Source organism: Anolis carolinensis, chromosome 1 (genome assembly GCF_035594765.1).
Source record: "Anolis carolinensis isolate JA03-04 chromosome 1, rAnoCar3.1.pri, whole genome shotgun sequence".
NCBI lineage: Eukaryota > Metazoa > Chordata > Lepidosauria > Squamata > Dactyloidae > Anolis > Anolis carolinensis.
The window spans coordinates 59,633,762-59,652,479 of NC_085841.1; the positions used below are offsets into that span (position 1 = coordinate 59,633,762).

At 40.1% G+C, this 18,718-nt stretch overlaps 1 protein-coding gene across 15 annotated transcripts in view; it reads right to left on the bottom strand.

Annotated features, from left to right (window-relative positions):
* The window catches only part of ryr2 (ryanodine receptor 2), a 394,137-nt gene that overhangs the window by 213,775 nt on the left and 161,644 nt on the right, over window positions 1–18,718 (bottom strand). For all 15 annotated transcript variants that reach the window (XR_010004274.1, XM_062975204.1, XM_062975188.1 and 12 more), the window contains one exon: window positions 583–657. Coding sequence is in view for 14 of the 15 variants with exons in the window: in XM_062975204.1 (XP_062831274.1) it covers window positions 583–657 (75 nt within the window). In the remaining variant the exon portion in view is untranslated. The remainder of the gene's footprint in view (window positions 1–582; window positions 658–18,718) is intronic.

Here is an 18,718-nt window from a genome sequence, read left to right on the forward strand (position 1 = left end):
AGATGGTGCCTGTCAAACCAAGCTTATGTGACAGTTGAAAGAGTAACCTGTCATTCATCAAAACTCAGCTTAACAGCTCCTACAGAAGGAGATAATGTACTTCTAAAGGAGACACTAGAGAATCAAGCCTGAACACTGGAACTTCAAGGTCAGCTTGAATTGCTAAACAACAGAAAAGGAACAAAATTATCCCAGTAGTCTGTCAATCTAGTTTATTGTCACTCTTAGTGTAAGCCATCCACATAAAGAAAATCAGTATTATCAGGCAACCTTTGCATCTGTGGCTACTTACTAATCAAGCAGTTAATATTAATTTACACAAGACTGGCTTCAGTGTAGTATTTAGAAGAACTGGAAACTGATCGTATATTTAGCTCTTGCATTACATTTCAAATGAACTGTGAATGGGACATGATTATACATTAGGATCCTGGTTAAATAAGCACATTTTCAAATAGCACCCAAAGACATAGAATTTATTGTCAAGACAATGCTTGCATTTTACAGAGAAAAGACATTACTTATTATAATGGAATATATTATTCAAGTCCTTTTGTTTTGTTTTGTTTTTTTTTTACTTACGCAACTCTCAGAGTCTCCAGCCGCCAAAGAGAACGAGCATGAATGGACACAGCACCACCTTCATAATGGACAGTTCTGTAACAAAGAGGCATTTTCTGAGTTTCCCTGACCTTTAGGATGAAAATAGGTACTTTTCTGGTAACAAAACTACTCAACTGGAAGCAACACCTAGATTAACTGCTTCTCCACCTGTTCTACAAGACAGGGCAGGGAATGACTTTTGTGGTCAGACAGAATAGAGACACAACTGTTCAATGTGGTCATACTTTGGTCACCTGAGGGGTCATCCTTATCCTTCAAAACATTCACCTTTCCATGATTTGGCTGCCTCTTTCACTAGCGGAATCAACTATTGCCTTTTGGAGCTGAGAAGGAATTTACCACTACCACCATAGACAATTTAAAAAAAAAAAAAAAAACTATTCTCTACAAATCTTTCAGGATGGGTGTTAAGAGTTTCTATGTTTAAATAGATGAATTGGCCAATTAAGTTAAAATATGTAGTGCTTGGTGTCCTGTAGATATTTTGCACACTTCCAGATTAACCATCTAAGTGTGATAGGTTATTCCAGAGGCTGCTCTCAGGATTGTGTGAACTGTGAGCAAAATAAGAGTGTCACTACTCAGGTAAAGCAGCATCCAGACCTGGACAGATGGTGTAAACTGCCTATGTTTGATGGGATGATTGGGAATGAAAAAGAATGCAATTACTTTTTGAACTCTTGGAGCGAGGGGTCTCCATAAAATGGTCTGGTATTCAGCCCGGAGAACTGGAGTATGTTATTAGTATTAGTATTTATATCTCCTTTCCTCTCTCCCAAAAAGATTCAAAGCAACCAACACATACAATATGTAAATTAAAACCCAGAGCATACAAACATTAAAACAGAATTAAGCACAAGTCTTGTTCTCCCATACACTTTTTCCCTTTGCAGATCACAATCTATTAAATTTAATAAAGTGACCCAAGTTCAATTCCATGTTTATTGTTTTTCCTCTTTGTTCCATCTCTGAATGAAAGAATAAATATAAACATACATATCTTGAATAGTTTCTGAAACCACTTAAACTTTCAGAACTACTACTTACGGAGTATACTTTCATTTTTGTGCTAAGTGAAATTTGGCTTTGGAGGTCTAATGATTTGTAAACATTAGTGGTTTAACTTTTTAACTGGTTACACTGTTTACATAGTCTCATTTTTACATAGTTTAATATGGGCATTATTTCCTGGTAAATATAAAGTCTGTCACTGCCTCCACATTTTCTCCCTCTATCTGCCAGTTATCAATCTGTCTGGTTTCCACAATCTTGGCTTTTTATGTTTAACTGCAACCCAGCTTTTGCACTTTCTTCTTTCACCTTGGTGATAAGACTCCTCAGCTCCTCCTCGCTTTCAGCCATCAAAGTGGTATCATATGCATATCTAAGGTTGTTAATGTTTCTTCTATCAGTTTTAACTCCAGCCTTGGAGTCATCAAGCCCCGCATGTCACATGATGTGTTCTGCATACAAGTTGAATAGGCAGGGTGAGAGTATACATCCCCTATACTCCTTTCCCAATCTTGCACAGTCTGTTGTTCCGTGGTCTATTTTTCCTGTTACTACTTGGTCGTTATACAGATTCCTCAAGAGACAGACAAGGTGACTTGGTATCCCCATACCACCAAGAACCTGCCACAATTTATTATGATCCACACAGTCAAAGGCTTTAGAATAGTCAATAAAACAGAAATAGATGTTTTTCTGAAACTCCCTACTTTCCTGCATTATATTATATTATAATATAATAATGTTAATTATTATTATTATTAATAATAATAATAATATCATATTATATTATAGATGTTTAACTGCTCATACCGTTTAGATTTATTTTATAATATGCAACTCAGAGATATTTGGATACACACACATAGACATAAACCCATAAATATATATGCATGTGTGTCACACAAAAATGATAAAATTGTTACAATTAATAAGTGGGCAATATATTTGGCATGGTAATATTAAATGACTGTCCATTATTTTGAGACACCCCTTCATTCAAATTAATATTGTAATTACAGGTATTTCTTTTCTCACTGGATATTCCCCCCCCCAATAGTATTTATAGCAAAAAATTATACTTTAATAAAATCTGACTACTAAAAATATATATGAATATTTATTAAACATATTTTGTTCATATTCAGTACTCTTTTTGTACAAGAAATAGGTAGGTACCACAGTGTTTGTTTATGCATTATAGGGGCATCAATTGCATGGCCATTGGCCAAGAAAGCCTTTGAGCATGTGTCCTGTGACTGAAATACTGCATTTCAAGATTATAAACTGCTCAAAGAGAATCAATGTGGCAGAAAAGGAGAGGAAATAGCACCAGTTTCTCCTGAACAGTACTAATCATCTATTTAATTTGCTTATAAGAATCACCCCCTAAGGTATGGATCGTGCTAATTTGCTCACTATGGTTGTTTAGCATTCATAATTCATTCTAACCCATGAGAAAATTCAACATTTCCTCCAGCTTTAAGCTTTCTATTTAGACTGTTGCACTGAACATATTAAGTGACATTATTAAGACAGACATGTAGAAACAATCCAGAAAAAATAAATTTTTGCTTGTTTATACTATGATGCTGTCTGTATTTTCCCTTCTTTGTGCAATAGATAAACTGGAATGATCTGTCTGGGTCTAGTCCTGAAAATGGAAGGCAAACACCAAAATCTATTCAAATTAATTACAATAACAAATTAGCTGCATGGATTAAAATAGAACACTGTACATATCATATCCCAAGAGAATTTAGTTAATTTATGTTCCTCTTAGCACTAATTGGGAACCACAAGGGAAGGGCAAATCAGAGACTTGCACAGACTCCAGTACAGATTTTGAACAAGATAAAACCTGCTTTATTTATCAAGACAGAACATAATGGTCTGAATCAATGGCACTCCAGACTAGAGCCTTGCTCCTCTGTATGTATAGGTCTGTTCCACTGAATTCACTGATTAAAGTGTAACTGGGTTCATGATTGCAGCCTTAAATGGAATAGCTAGGAGCCCTCAGATGGCGTAGTGGACTAAGTGACTCGAAGGTTGGGTTGCTGACCTGAAAGCTGCCAGGTTCGAATCCCACCTGGGGAGAGTGCGGTTGAGCTCCCTCTATCAGCTCCAGCTCCATGCGGGGACATGAGAGAAGCCTCCCACAAGGATGGTAAAAACATAAAAAAAAACATCCGGGCGTCCCCTGGGCAACGTCCTTGCAGACGGCCAATTCTCTCACTCCAGAAGCGACTCAAGTTGCTCCTGACACAAGAAAAAAAAAATGGAATAGCTATAGTTGTTACAAATGCTATTGACCTAAAATGCCATCTGTTTCTACTTATCTACTTACTGCTTTTATTAGGCAATTTTCAGAATTGCATGCCAGTAGTATGCCTGAACTGTAGATCAAGCTGCTTGAGTTCTTGCTTTTAACAAATTTGCAGATCTCTTCCCAATTTCCCCTCTATACTTTTGCTATTCTCCCCATGACAGAGTGCACTGGAGAGTCACACACATGTATTTATTTATTGTCTCAGAAACAAATTGAGAGTACAGTTATAATCTATTATAATCTAAAAACACAAACAAAGTTAAAAATTTGGCATGATACTGAATGTCCTTTGACCAGAAGCTGGCCACTTGAAGTGCCTCTGGTGTCGCTGTAAGACGGTCCTCCCCTATGCATGTGGAAAGGCTCAGGCTACATTTGTAGTAAGTGGTCTGTGGGTTGCTCTTCTCCACACTCACATGTTGTGGACTCCACTTTGTAGCCCCATTTCTGAAGATTGGCTCTGCACCTCGTGGCTCTGCACCTCAGGAAAAAAAACCTACCCTCAAATATTGTTATTTTCTATATGTTACTGTAAGCTGATCACGCCCAGTTTCAGACTTGACAAAAAATTCTCTCCAAATCAAAACAAACAGCAAGAAGAGAACATCATTCAGGAAAAAGATGACATAACTATTTTCAAATACGGGAAACATGAAGTGGATAGCTGATTAGATATATAATGATTCCTTTTTCCCATTATTGTCCCTGAGTGGTTGTTATTTCTAATGAGATCATCCACTCACCTAGCTAAAGAATGAAAGTTTTTCTCTTATTCTTACTGCCAGGAAGCAAAAAAAAATGTATTTTATTTTTGTGAACTCACAGACTTTCCATGCTGAATAGTTTTTGGTTTGGTTTTGCCTTCTGTAAAAGGAACTGCATTTCCACTTAAAATAAATCAGTGTTCAGATAAAATAAACCTAAATTGTAGTAGAAAGCTATTTATATAGCTCTTGTTATTGGACAGGAGCTCATCTACACTGACCACTGTGCAAGTGGCTCAGCATCGTGATAGCTCAATGTTGCATGGGGGTGATCCAGCTTAACCTAGGGGTGAGGCCCACCTTAGCATGCCCATGCTCTAATAACATCCACATATCTATATATATAAAAGAGTAATGAAATTTTGGCCTAGGACAAAACAACAAAACTACACATCCCAGAAACACTAAACTTGGCAGCACAACCCTTCATCCATGCCTCTACGTTCATACAACAAAAAGAAAAGAAAAATAAAGTCCTAATTAGAGGGAGAGGAATAATTGTTTTTAGCCAATTGCTGCCAGTTAGAAGGCTAAGCTCCGCCCACTTGGTCTCCTAGCAACCCACTCAGCCCAGGGGACAGGCAGAGTTAGGCCTCACTTAGGCCTCTTCCCCACTGCCTATAAAATACAGATTATCAGATTTTAACTGGATTATATGGCAGTGCAGACTCAAGGCCTTTCCACACAGCTATATAACCCATTTATAATCTTATATTATCTGCTTTGCACTGGATTATCTTGACTCCACGCTGCCATATAATCCACTTCAGTGTGCATTTTATCCAGCTATGTAGAAGGGGCCTCATATAATCCAGTTCTAAGCAGATAATATAAGATACTTTATTTCCCATACCACCATACTTCGCCACAGCAACGCGTGGCCGGGCACAGCTAGTTGCTTATAAATGTGGTGTACCAGTAGGTTTGCAGATAAGTGTTAACATTTAATATATGGGAAATGGTTTCATAATAATTTGCTTTGGATACCAGTTTAAAATGTAGAGAGCAAAAAAATCAAAATTATTTGGTGGTTCTAAGGATTTGAAGCCTGCAGATTCCCAGGATGTTCCACTTTCCCTTCCACACATTGATTGAACATAACTGCCCATCCACCACAATTCCACATATTGTGTTACCTGCAACAATATCTACAGTAAGTGCACTCTCACTTTCTGTGCATTAGTGTAAGTGTGATGTCCCATGGACCCTTGGGCCGTGAACCTGACTCCATTGTAGACAACAGCGATGAGGAAACAGGTTTAGTGCCAATTCAGCAAGACTCTGCCCCATTCCAGATGTTCTCTATTGACAATTCCAGTTCAGTGCTCATTAAAAAGGACCTTGGAACGGAGTCCTCTCCTTCCCAGCTCTCCTCCCTTTGATAGGAAAATGTTTGTGCAAACAAACAGAAAGGAGAAAGCTGGACAAAGACGAAGCGCGCGATTAGCAGCAAGGGAATCTGCTGATTAACCTATTTTCCCCTGAGAACTCTCGGGGAGGATCGCATCTGGTGAAGATGTTGTGTTAGCTCTTTTCTCTTGGGAAAAGAGCATTTGGACACCTGCTCTGTGAAGAGATTTGAAGTTCTGTGCACTGGCTAGCCAGCGCAGAGTCAACATGTCAGTTTGGAGGATTAACTTCGCTTCCAGCCAAGTGTGGACTGCGTTTAGGTCCACTGCCTTCCAGCCTTGCTGTGCCTTGCCAAGCCGTGTTCCTTGACTTGTCTTGCCGTGAATCCAGTCTTGTCTTGTCGTGCCGTGTATCTAGCCTTGTCTTCAATTCCTTGCCTTTGGACTTGCTTTGAACTCTAGTGAAAGACTTGGACGTTTTCCCCACTCAAACTACTTGGAAGTTTGAGTGCGTTTCGGTTTTTGGATTACAAACTTTAAACTCTAATATTATATATTGGACAATATACTACTGGACTATATTTGACCTTTCCTGAAAGGTCTAATGATGGACTATATTTTCTTTTCTTTTTTTTAATAATAGTTTTTATTGTGCTTTTATCTATTATTACAGTGAAAGCGAGGAAAACAATTGTGTGTAGACAGTGGGGTGAAAGTAGAGACCAGAGACCAAAAAAGCAAAAGAAGATAACACCAGCAAAGGAAAGATAAATAAATAATAAACTTAAAAAAATAGGTGTAAAAAAATTAAAAAAGAGAGAAATAATAATAATAATAATAATAATAATAAACAAAAAATGTGGATGACTTCCCATTGACCTCTTGAGGGTTTCAAAATCTTGTAGTCTGTTTTCATCTCAGGTATTAACAGTCTTGTAGTTTTGGTGTATATCACATACCAAATAAGTCTATTGTTAAATTATATCCTTCTTTCTGAATGAAGTCTCTGAAGCCCAGCCAGTCTGTTTTTTCTTTGACTTCTCTTAGTCTTTGAGTTAACATATCCATTTGTATTATATCAAACAATTTTAGAATCCAATCGTTGATGGACGGTACCTCCTTTTGCTTCCATATTCTAGCTACAACTAGTCTTGCTGCGGTTCCAATAAGAAATAGTAATTTGTCTTGATTCTTGTTTGTTTTTACATTTCATATTCCTAATAGATAAGTCTCTGGTGATAGAGGGAACTTGAGTCCTAGTATTGATTGTGATGCCTTGTGGACTTTTTTCCAGTATTCTTTGATTTTCTTACATTTCCACCATTGGTGTAAGAAGGTTCCTACTTCTTTGTTACATTTCCAGCATTTATTCGTATTGTGTTTGTTAAAATTTGCTAGTTTGACAGGGGTGAGGTACCATCTAAAAAACATCTTATACCAATTTTCTTGGATTTCTGTGGCTATGGTGTATTTTATTTTTTTATTCCAGATTTCCTCCCACTGGTTTATGTTTATGCTGTGGCCTATATTTTGGGCCCACTTTACCTGACAGTGTTTAATTTGTTCCTCCTCTGTTGACCATTCTAATAACATCTGGTATAATATCCTAATAATTTTTTTTTCCTTTTTGCATTATAGTTTCCCAAGGGCCTTGATTTTGTGAAAATCCCTTTTCTGTATCCTCTTTATAGCACTGTTTTATTTGATAGTATTGAAACCATGTTATTTTTGGAAATTCTTTTTTAAGTTCATCATGTGTCTTTGTATTAAAGTTTTGGTTGTCTGATTTTCTCAAAATTTGTTTGTATGTTAGCCAATTTTCTGTCGCTAATTCTCTTTTGTGTTTGGCTTCTATTGGGGATATCCAACATGGAGTTCTTGCGTACAGTCTGTCTTTATATTTTTCCCACACCCTTATTAGAGATGCTCGAATATAATGATTACCGAAATTTTTCTCAGTTTTCCTTTTGTTGTACCATAAATAATTGTGCCATCCTGAGCGCAGGTCATGGCCCTCTAATTCCAGTAGTTTTACATTCTTTAGTGTGGCCCATTCCTTGACCCAAGACAGGGTACAGGCTTCGTAATATGTTTGAAAGTCAGGTAGGCCTAGCCCTCCCCCTTTTTTGTCATCTGTCAATATTTTTAGCCTAATTCTTGGTTTTTTGTTTTGCCATATAAATTTTGTGATTTCCCTATTCCATTTTTTAAAAAGGAAGTTATTTCTAATTATTGGAATTGTCTGGTAAAGAAACAGTATTTGTGGCAGGATTGACATTTTAATAATAGCTATTCGTCCTAGTATCGAGAAGTTTTTATATTTCCATTTCTCCAAATCTCTTTTTATTTTTAGCCAAAGTTGCTCATAGTTGTTTTTTAGCAGTTTTGCATTACTCGGTGTTAATGTCACCCCTAGATATTTCACTTTATTTTCTATTCTTATTCCTGTTTTTAGCTGTATCGATTCTTTTGTGTTTCTGTCCACGTTTTTAGTTAATATTTTTGTTTTTTGTTTATTTAGTTTAAAGCCAGCTACTTTGCCGAAATTTTCTATTTTATCTATCCAATTGGTTATGCATACTACATCGTCCGCATAGACCCTTAATTTAAAGTTATGTTTTCTAATTTTTAACCCTTCAAGATATTTATCATCATTAATAGCTCTTACTAAGGTTTCCATAATCAGAATAAAAAGAAGTGGGGACAGGGGGCATCCCTGTCTCGTTCCTCTTTCGATTTGTATGTTCTTCTTAGTTTCTTGGCCGTTTATTATTAGTGTAGCCCTTTGATTCCTATATATGGCTTCTATTGAATTTTTAAATTTAAATCCTATATCCAGTTCCTTTAATAGTAGCTTTAGATAATTCCAATTAATTTTATCAAAAGCCTTTTCGGCATCTATGAATAGCAGTGCTAATTGTTTTTCATTGTGATATTCATAGTATTCAATAGTGTCGATTAATATTCTAATATTATCTTTAATTTGTCTGTTGGGCAAGAAGCCCGTTTGGTCTTCAGATATCCAATTTGTCATGAATGTTTTCAGTCTCTCTGCCATTATTATTGCAAAGATTTTATAATCGTGATTAAGTAGAGAGATTGGACGGTAATTTTTAATCTCGGCCGGATCGGTATTTTCTTTATGTATTAATGTAATATTAGCATGTTCCCAAGATTTTGGAAGTGTGCTTTTTTCTAAAATATTATTTAATACTTCTTTCAGTAACGGTCCCAATTCATCTTTAAACGTTTTGTAGAAGATAGCAGAGAAGCCATCTGGCCCCGGTGCTTTATTATTTTTCAGTTTATTGATAGCGTTTTCTATTTCATAAGTTGTTATTGTACCATTCAATGTTTCTCTTTGCAAATCTGTTATTTTTGGTAGTTTTAAATTACATATATATCGCAGTATCTCTTCTTTTGGGATTCCCTCTCTCTTATATAACTCTTTGTAGAATTTTACAAAACATTCGGTGATTTTATTTTCTTCTGTGTATGTTAGCCCTTCCTGTTGTATTTTGGTTATGTGCGTCTTCTGTTTTTTCTCTTTTAATTTATTGGCTAGCCATTGCCCTATTTTATTTGCATTTTGGAAGTAATTTTGTTTCGAAAGTTTCAATTGTATCTCCAATTTTTCTGTTTGTGTTATCTGTAACTGTTTCTTAAGTAACTCTAAATCCATTGCTATCTTCTTATTAGTTGGCGATGAACTATACTTTCTACTTGTTTTCGTTTTAATTTCTTAATTCCTTAATAAAGATATTAGACTGTTTATTGGCCTCGGTGTATTGGTTTCCAGTGCTCTCGCAGCCAGGGGCGTCACAGTAAGGTGAAAATAAGGCTCTATGTATTCATGACTGCATGAAAGGGAAGGTGGAGATAGAGCTAAATTCTAGGCAATCTGAACCAGTGTTGGCAACATCTGAAAATGGTCAACTTGGGTAATATTTCTTTCATTTTATATCTGTATTTGTACTATGGAAGATGCCTTGAGAATATTTGTTAAGATACTTCCAGTGCATTACTTCTGCCAAAGTTCACTTCTGTTCCAGTATTAATTTTCAAGCGCTCACTTCCCCATTGAAGTTTTCTTTTTGAGTTAATGGAATTGGATTTCTATGTTCATAAAATTTAAACACACTTCAATACTTTGTGAGTTTGGGAAAATAGATAATGTAATAAGGTGCCCTTATGATGAGATACACATCTACAATGGCAGAACATTAAGAAATGTTGGAAATGAACCCAATAGAAAATGCTGGCATGAGACATATTTGGCAGTAAGAACAACACTACAGCACTGATTCTTAATGTGATGCAGTTTGTATATGAGTGTGTTGCATGGGAAGGAGAAAGCTGAAATATTTTATATCATGAACAAATCTGAGATGCCAGGTGAACTGCATGAACACCAAATTGAATTTTAAAAAACCTCTGTTGAATCTAGACTTTCACCATATAAGGCTTCCGCAATCTACAAGGTTTGAATATGTCCTGTTGAAGGTGGGAGACCGAGACAGCTTGGGGATTCTGTTGGTGTACCGTCCACCCCACGACCCAGCAGTCTCCCTGTCTGAGCTAGCAGAAGTGGTCTCTAATGCGGCCTTGGTCTCCCAACAACTCATAGTTTTGGGAGACTTTAACATTCATGCCGAGACCACATTAACAGGTGCAGCTCAGGATTTCATGGTTGCCATGACGACCATGGGGCTGACTCAAGTTATATCTAGGCCCACACATCAGGCGGGACACACGTTGGACCTTGTCTTCATTGTGGACGGTGGGACAGTCAGAGTGGAAGAACAAAACATCCTTCCATTGTCATGGTCTGACCATCATCTGATCTGTGTAAGTTTCGCCGTGTCTTCTAACCTCCGCAGGGGTGGTGGGCCCACTAAGATGGTCCGCCCCAGGAGGCTGATGGATCCAGATGGACTCCTGAGGTCTCTTGGGGATCTTCCTGTTCTGGAGACTGGCGATCCTGTTGATGTCCTGGCTGATCGCTATAATAGTGAGTTAGCAAGGGCACTGGACACGATCGCTCCCGAACGTCCCCTCTCGCTGCGTAGAGCCACGTCAACTCCTTGGTTCACTGAGGAGCTGGCTGTGATGAAGCGTGCGAGGAGGGGACTAGAGTGCATCTGGAGGAAATATCGGGATGTGTCCGACCAAGCACGGGCTAAAGCCGCTATTAAGGCTTACTCCATGGCTCTGCGAGCAGCCAGGAAAGCTTTCACGACTGCCCGCATAGCGTCTGCGGCCAATAGGCCATCGGAGTTGTTCCGAGTTGTTGGGGAGCTCCTGCGGCCCCCTGAGACCCAGGAGCTTCCCGATGACTTGGCAACCCGGTGCAGCGAGTTCGTGCACCATTTCGCAGGCAAAGTTGCTCAGATACGTCGTGAGTTGGACTCCAGCTTGACTGTGGTTGCAGCGGAGGTAACCGAGGCACCTGTCGGTCCGATTTTGTGGGATTCTTTCCAGCTTGTTCTTCCTGATGATGTGGAGGGGATCCTTGGGTCTGTGAGGGCGACCGCTTGCGCTCTGAATCCTTGTCCTTCTTGGCTGGTTAAACTGGCCAAAGATGGGTTGTTGGAGTGGTTTGTGGCTATAATAAATGCCTCCTTGGGTCAAGGGTCATTTCCATCCTGTTTTAAGCAAGCGGTGGTAAAACCGCTACTAAAAAAGCTCTCGTTAGACCCATCGGTTTGTGACAATTACAGACCAATCTCCAACCTCCCATTTCTGGGCAAGGTTCTGGAGCGGGTGGTTGCCACGCATCTCCAGGGGTTTCTCGATGACACCGATTTTCTGGACTGCTCGCAGTCTGGTTTCAGGCCTGGGCACAGCACCGAGATGGCTTTGGTCGCCTTGGTGGATGACCTCCGCAGGGAACTGGACAGGGGGAGTGTGACCCTGCTGGTTCTCCTGGATATCTCAGCAGCTTTCGATACCATCGACCATGGTATCCTTCTGGGGAGGCTCTCCGGGATGGGGCTCGGTGGCACAGTTCTGCTGTGGCTTCGGTCCTTCCTGGAGGGCCGTTCCCAGATGGTGAAGCTGGGGGACACCTGCTCGGACCCCTGGCCATTGACCTGTGGGGTTCCGCAGGGGTCTATCTTATCCCCCATGCTATTTAACATCTACATGAAACCACTGGGAGAGGTCATCCGGAATTTTGGAGAGCGTTGCCATCTCTACGCGGATGACACACAAATCCACTACTCGTTTCCATCTGACTCCAAGGAAGCCCCTCGGATGCTGAACCAGTGCCTGGCCGCGGTGGCGGACTGGATGAGGAGGAACAAGCTGAGGATCAATCCCGACAAGACAGAGGCCCTCCTGGTCAGTCGTGCGTCGGATCGGGGTATTGGGTGGCAGCCTGTGCTGGACGGGGTTGCACTCCCCCTGAAATCACAGGTCCGCAGTTTGGGGGTCCTCCTGGATTCAGCGTTGACGCTTGAAGCACAGGTGTCGGCGGTGGCCGGGAGGGCCTTTGCACAACTCAAACTTGTGCGCCAACTGCGACCATACCTCGTGAAGTCTGATTTGACCACGGTGGTCCATGCCTTAGTTACCTCTAGACTGGACTACTGTAATGCGCTCTACGTGGGGCTTCCCTTGAAGACGGCCTGGAAATTACAATTGGTCCAACGCTCGGCTGCCAGATTAATAACGGGGGCAAGTTACAGGGAGAGATCCACTCCCCTGTTTAAGGAGCTCCACTGGCTGCCGTTCATCTTCCGGTCCCAATTCAAGGTGCAGACCATCATCTATAAAGCCCTAAACGGTTTGGGACCCACCTACCTCCATGACCGTATCTCCCTCCAGAAACCTGCCCGATCTTTACGATCATCCAGGGAGGCCCTTTTATCACTACTGTCGTTATCCCAGGCCCGCCTTGTGAGTACAAGGGAGAGGGCCTTCTCTGCTGTGGCCCCCCGACTGTGGAACTCACTACCCACTGAAATTAGGCAAGCTCCCACTTTGTTAGCTTTTAGGAAAGATTTGAAAACATGGCTTTTCCGCTGTGCCTTCGGTGAGTAATTTCTGTCATATATTTCTGTGTTACTCCCACCCCGAACATCTATCCTCTAGATTACCCCACTTCCATATGTCCCTGCCCGCAGTGGAGTACCCCTCTGTCCCTCTCACTCCAGGTTTTATCTCTGTGTTTACGCGGCCTGCCCTTGTTTTATTGTTTTTTGATGTAATGCCTATTATTATTTATTGTATTTTTAATGGTGCTATGATATGTTGTTTTTATATTTTATATTGTATTGCTCTGGGCATGGCCCCATGTTAGCCGCCCCGAGTCCCCGTTGGGGAGATGGTGACAGGGTATAAATAAAGTTTTATTATTATTATTATATTATTATTCATTAGTTGTTGGTTCATATGCAATATTATACGAGAGCTGACTGGCACAACGTGGGGATCACAACCAGATATCTGCCCTTGTGTTTTGCTACTCTGCTGCTGAATACGCATGCCCAGTGTGGAATACATATCACCATGCTAAAACAGTGGATGTGGCTCTTAATGAGACATACTGCATTATCACAGGATGTTTACGCCCCACACCACTGGAGAAATTATACTGTTTAGCTAATATGGTACCACCTGACATCCACCGGGGATTAGCAGCCTGTAATGAAAGGACCACAGCATTGACATCTCTGGCCCATCCCCTGTTTGGGTATCAACCTTAAGAAATGGGGCTACAACAGTGGTTCCCAACCTGTGGTCCGTGGACTACAAGTAGTCCCCAAGAACTAAAATTCTTAAGTGGAGTTCACAACATGCAAGTGTGGAGAAGAGCAAACCATAGACCACTTACTACAATACAGTCTGAGCCTGCCACATGCACAACGGAGGACCTTCTCACAGAAACACCAGAGGCACTCAAAGTGGCCAGCTTCTGGTCAAAGGAAATTTAGTATAATACCAAGATTTTAACTTTGTGGTTTTTCTATATATTATAACTGTAGTCTCAATGCGCGTCTGACACGATAAATAAATCAATAAAATCTAGGTACTTTAAGTTATCATTCACTTTTTCAACCCAGCAATTTATATCGCACTTTATACTCAACAACTTCCAAAAGCCATAATAATTACTGCTATTCAGACACAGAGATGGAGGATTAAAAAGATAAGAATTTAGCCGGTGTGAGATTACAGTACATTCAGTCAATTTAATCCAATATTATGAAAGACCCTGCTCCTGTTTTGAAATGTGTGCCAAATCTGCCTGAATGATTCAGGCCACCCTTCTTTAAGCAATGTTAATAATAAAAAAGGTTTTAATAATAACCTTAACATTTTATCAGCACGTGGCAAGCAAAAGCAGTATATCACTGCTGGCGTAGGAAATATCTCCCACACACACAACTCTGCTCCAGGCCAAAACATAGTGACACATAAATTGACAGAATGTTTCCTAGATTATTCTTCATTTCTCTCTCTGTTACTATAAATCCCTGAGGCAGGCTCCAGGTACTAGGGGAAACAGGAAACATATACTCTAAAGGCTTCAATAAATAGAAGCATCAAACAGACCACTTTTGCAATCCCTAGACTAAGGAAAGCTTTACAGGACCCTTTTCCATGGTGCCTTAATTCTGCAACCTATGCTGTTTCATATTATCAACACAACGACGTTGTATGGCACAGCAAACAAGATAGATATGCTGGATTTCGTTTCGCAAAACCACAAGTCGAACACTTCCCAAGTGTCTAGGACTGTGTGATGTATTTTCTGATGATGTGTGCAGATCCCAGTAGGGTGGCCTTTTGCAGTTGGCAGATGGTGATTTTGTCAATGTCTATTGTTTCCAAATGCCGGCTGAGATCTTTTGGCACAGCACCCAGTGTGCCCATCACCACCGGGACCACCTGTACTGGTTTCTGCCAGAGACTTTGAAGTTCAATCTTGAGGTCCTGATAGCGGCTGAGTTTTTCCTGTTGTTTTTCATCTATGCGACTGTCACCTGGGATGGCGACATCAATGATCCAAACCTTGTTCTTTTCCACAACTGTGATGTCTGGTGTGTTGTGTTCCAGAACTTTGTCAGTCTGGATTCGGAAGTCCCACAGTATCTTTGCGTGCTCATTTTCCAATACTTTTGCAGGTTTGTGATCCCACCAGTTCTTTGCTGCTGGGAGGTGGTACTTGAGGCATAAGTTCCAATGAATCATTTGGGCCACATAGTTGTGCCTCTGTTTGTAGTCTGTCTGTGCGATTTTCTTACAGCAGCTGAGGATATGATCAATGGTTTCGTCGGTTTCCTTGCACAGTCTGCATTTTGGGTCATCAGCTGATTTTTCAATCTTGGCCTTAATTGCCTTTGTTCTGATGGCTTGCTCCTGGGCTGCAAGGATCAGGCCTTCTGTCTCCTTCTTCAGGGTCCCATTCGTGAGCCAGAGCCAGGTCTTCTCCTTATCAGCTTTTCCTTCAATTTTGTCAAGGAACTTTCCATGCAGTGTTTTGTTGTGCCAGCTGTCAGCTCTAGTTTGTAGTGCGGTTTTCTTGTACTGGTTTTTTGTCTGCTGTGTTTTGAGGAGTTTCTGATTTTTGACTTCAATCAAAGCAGGTTCTTCACTTTGCTTGACATATTCTGCCAGGGCATGTTCTTCTTCTTTGACTGCTTGCTTTACTTGTAAGAGTCCTCTGCCCCCTGATCTTCTAGGCAGATATAGCCGGTCAACATCACTGCGAGGGTGCAATGAATGATGAATGGTCATGAGTTTTCTTGTTTTTCTGTCCAAATTGTCCAGTTCCACCTGTGTCCAATTTATAATGCCAGCAGTATATCTTATGACAGGTATGGCCCAGGTGTTTATGGCCTTGATGGTGTTGCCTCCATTGAGCTTGCTTTTGAGAATTTTTCTGACCCTTTGTGTGTATTCTTTGCTGACCACAGTTTTCACATGTTCATGCTTGATGTTGTCCAGCTGTAGTATGCCCAGATATTTATAGGCCTCTGGCTGGTGACACTTTATTGTTTGGCCATTGGGCATATTTATGCCCTCACTTTCAATGATTTTTCCCTTCTTCAATGCCACTGTCGAACATTTGTCCAAACCAAACTCCATGTTGATATCAGTGCTAAAAATTCGGACAGTGTTGGTCAGAGACTGGATTTCAGTTTCCGTTTTCCCATATAGCTTCAGGTCATCCATGTACATCAAATGTGAAATTTTGTGAGAATTCTTAGATATTTGATAGCCGAGATTTGTTTTTTGTAAGATTGTTGACAGAGGGATCATGGCAATAATGAAAAGCAGAGGGGACAATGAATCTCCCTGGAAAATTCCTCTCCTGATGTTGACAAGTCCATAGCTTTCATTTCCAGTTCAGTTTTCCAGTGCTCCATCATGTTTTCAATGAAGGTGCCAACGGTTTTACAAATCCCAATGGCGTCCAGGCACTTGATGATCCAGCTGTGTGGGAGTGAGTCAAAGGCCTTTTTGTAGTCAATCCACGTCATGTGAAGATTAGCTTTTCGGCTCTTACAGTTCTCCAGAATCATTTTGTCAATCAATAACTGGTCTTTTGTGCCCCTGCTTTTCCGTTTGTTGCCTTTCTGTTCATCTGGCAAGATGTTTTTTTCTTCAAGATAGTCTTGAATTCTGTCAGCTATGATGCCAGTCAGTAGTTTAAACATAGTGGGCAGACATGTTATTGGCCTGTAGTTTCCTGGTGCTGCTCCTTTTGCTGGATCCTTTTGTATCAGGTATGTTCTTCCAGTTGTTAGCCATTCACTGATACTTCCTTTCTGCAGCATCTCATTGAATTGTTGGGCCATTTTTCCATGTAAACTAATCAGATGTTTGAGCCAAAATCCATGAAGTTGATCACTACCAGGCGATGTCCAGTTCTTGACTTTTTGCACTCGTTTGCTGATCATTTCAGTTGTTATTTCCATCAGTTCCATTTTGTTCTGTGAGAATTTTCCTTCAAACTCCTTTATCCACCCAGCGTTTTTGTTGTAGTTTTTATTATTTTCCCAAAGTTCTTTCCAGAACTTTGTTGTTGCAGTTTTCTCTGGCTTTATGGTTACTGTGTCTGTTGTTTGGTTCAGACTTTGGTAGAACCGTCTTTGGTCTGATTGAAACAGTTGATTTTGTCTGTACTGGATGATTCTGGCTTCATACCTTTCAATTTTTCTGGCTGTTGCTGTAATTTGTTCTTTCATATTATTATTATTATTTTATTGTATGACACAGCAAACAAGATAGCTATTCTGGATTTCATTTCACAAAATCACAAGTCGAACACTTCCCAAGTGTCTAGGACTGTGTGATGTATTTTCGGATGATCCGCGCAGATCCCTGTAGGGTGGCCTTTTGCAGTGATTTTGTCAATGTCTATTGTTTCCAAATGCCGGCTGAGATCTTTTGGCATGGCACCCAATGTGCCGATCACCACCGGGACCACCTGCACTGGTTTCTGCCAGTCTTTAAAGTTCAATCTTGAGGTCCTGATAGCGGCCATTTTTCCTGTCATATTATTATTATTATAATATATAATATAATATTATTATTATTATATAATAATAATAACCATAGCTGCAACACAATCAATGCTTACACATTTATTTTTGCTAGTTGTATTTTGTTGTTATCTGTTCTTATTTTACAGCTTTATTTTTCCATTGAAAATACTGTTGGTCTTCTGTATCACATATTCTGGATCCAGGAATCCAACCAAGTATGGTTTGAAAACATTTTTTAAAATCCCAGTGGAGGAAGGAAAGGTCCTGGGCCCAAATCCCAATGGACCCCAAGGGCCCACTGTGTTATTCTTTTGTGGTATTCTTTCTTGCACAGAATGTTCAGTGTACCGAGTGTTATATTCAATATCTCTATTAGGACAGATGAAAATACATAATAAAAATATTGATTCCCCATTAATTTGAAGGTGGAGGTGGGAGTGAGAGAAGGGCTTCCCCGGAAGATCTTAAGGTTCGCGTGGGCTCATAGGGGAGGCGGTGGTCACGGAGATAAGCAGGACCTAAACCGTTTAGGGTTTTATAGGTGATAACCTACACTTTGAATTGTGCCCAGAAACTTATCAGTAGCGAATGGAGTTGTTTAAACAGGAGGGTTGACCACTCTCTGTGGTATTGTAAAGAAGTGTGTTTTTATTTTGATTTATAGATGTCATGTTTAATTTTGTTTTAAAAGTCATGTTTAACTATGTTTAAAAGGGTAAGTATTAGTTACCAGTGCGTGGGGGATGGTAACCAGCTCAGCATTCTGAGGCAGGTTGCCATAGTAACGAGGGTGGAGTCAACCGCCGTTTGAAGGAAAAGGAGGGAATGTTTTAAAAACAGTTTGGTCTGTGATTTTTAGTCACAGGGAAGACACTGGTTCCAAGTTAGGGAAAGCAGGGAAACTCAGATCTCTAGTTATGTTAAATTAAACAAGTTAGGTGACTTGTTTAGGTTTATGTGTAGAGTCTGAGTAGTAAGGGGAAGCAATCCCAGTTAGATTCAAAGTGATCAGTTCATAGCTTTGAAACCATTATCTAAGTGCCTTTAAAGAAGTTACTGTAACCACTAAGCTCTGTGCCTGAAATAAACTTACTTTTTGTTCTTCCAACATCCAAGCCTCTGTCAATCATATTCTAAACTAAG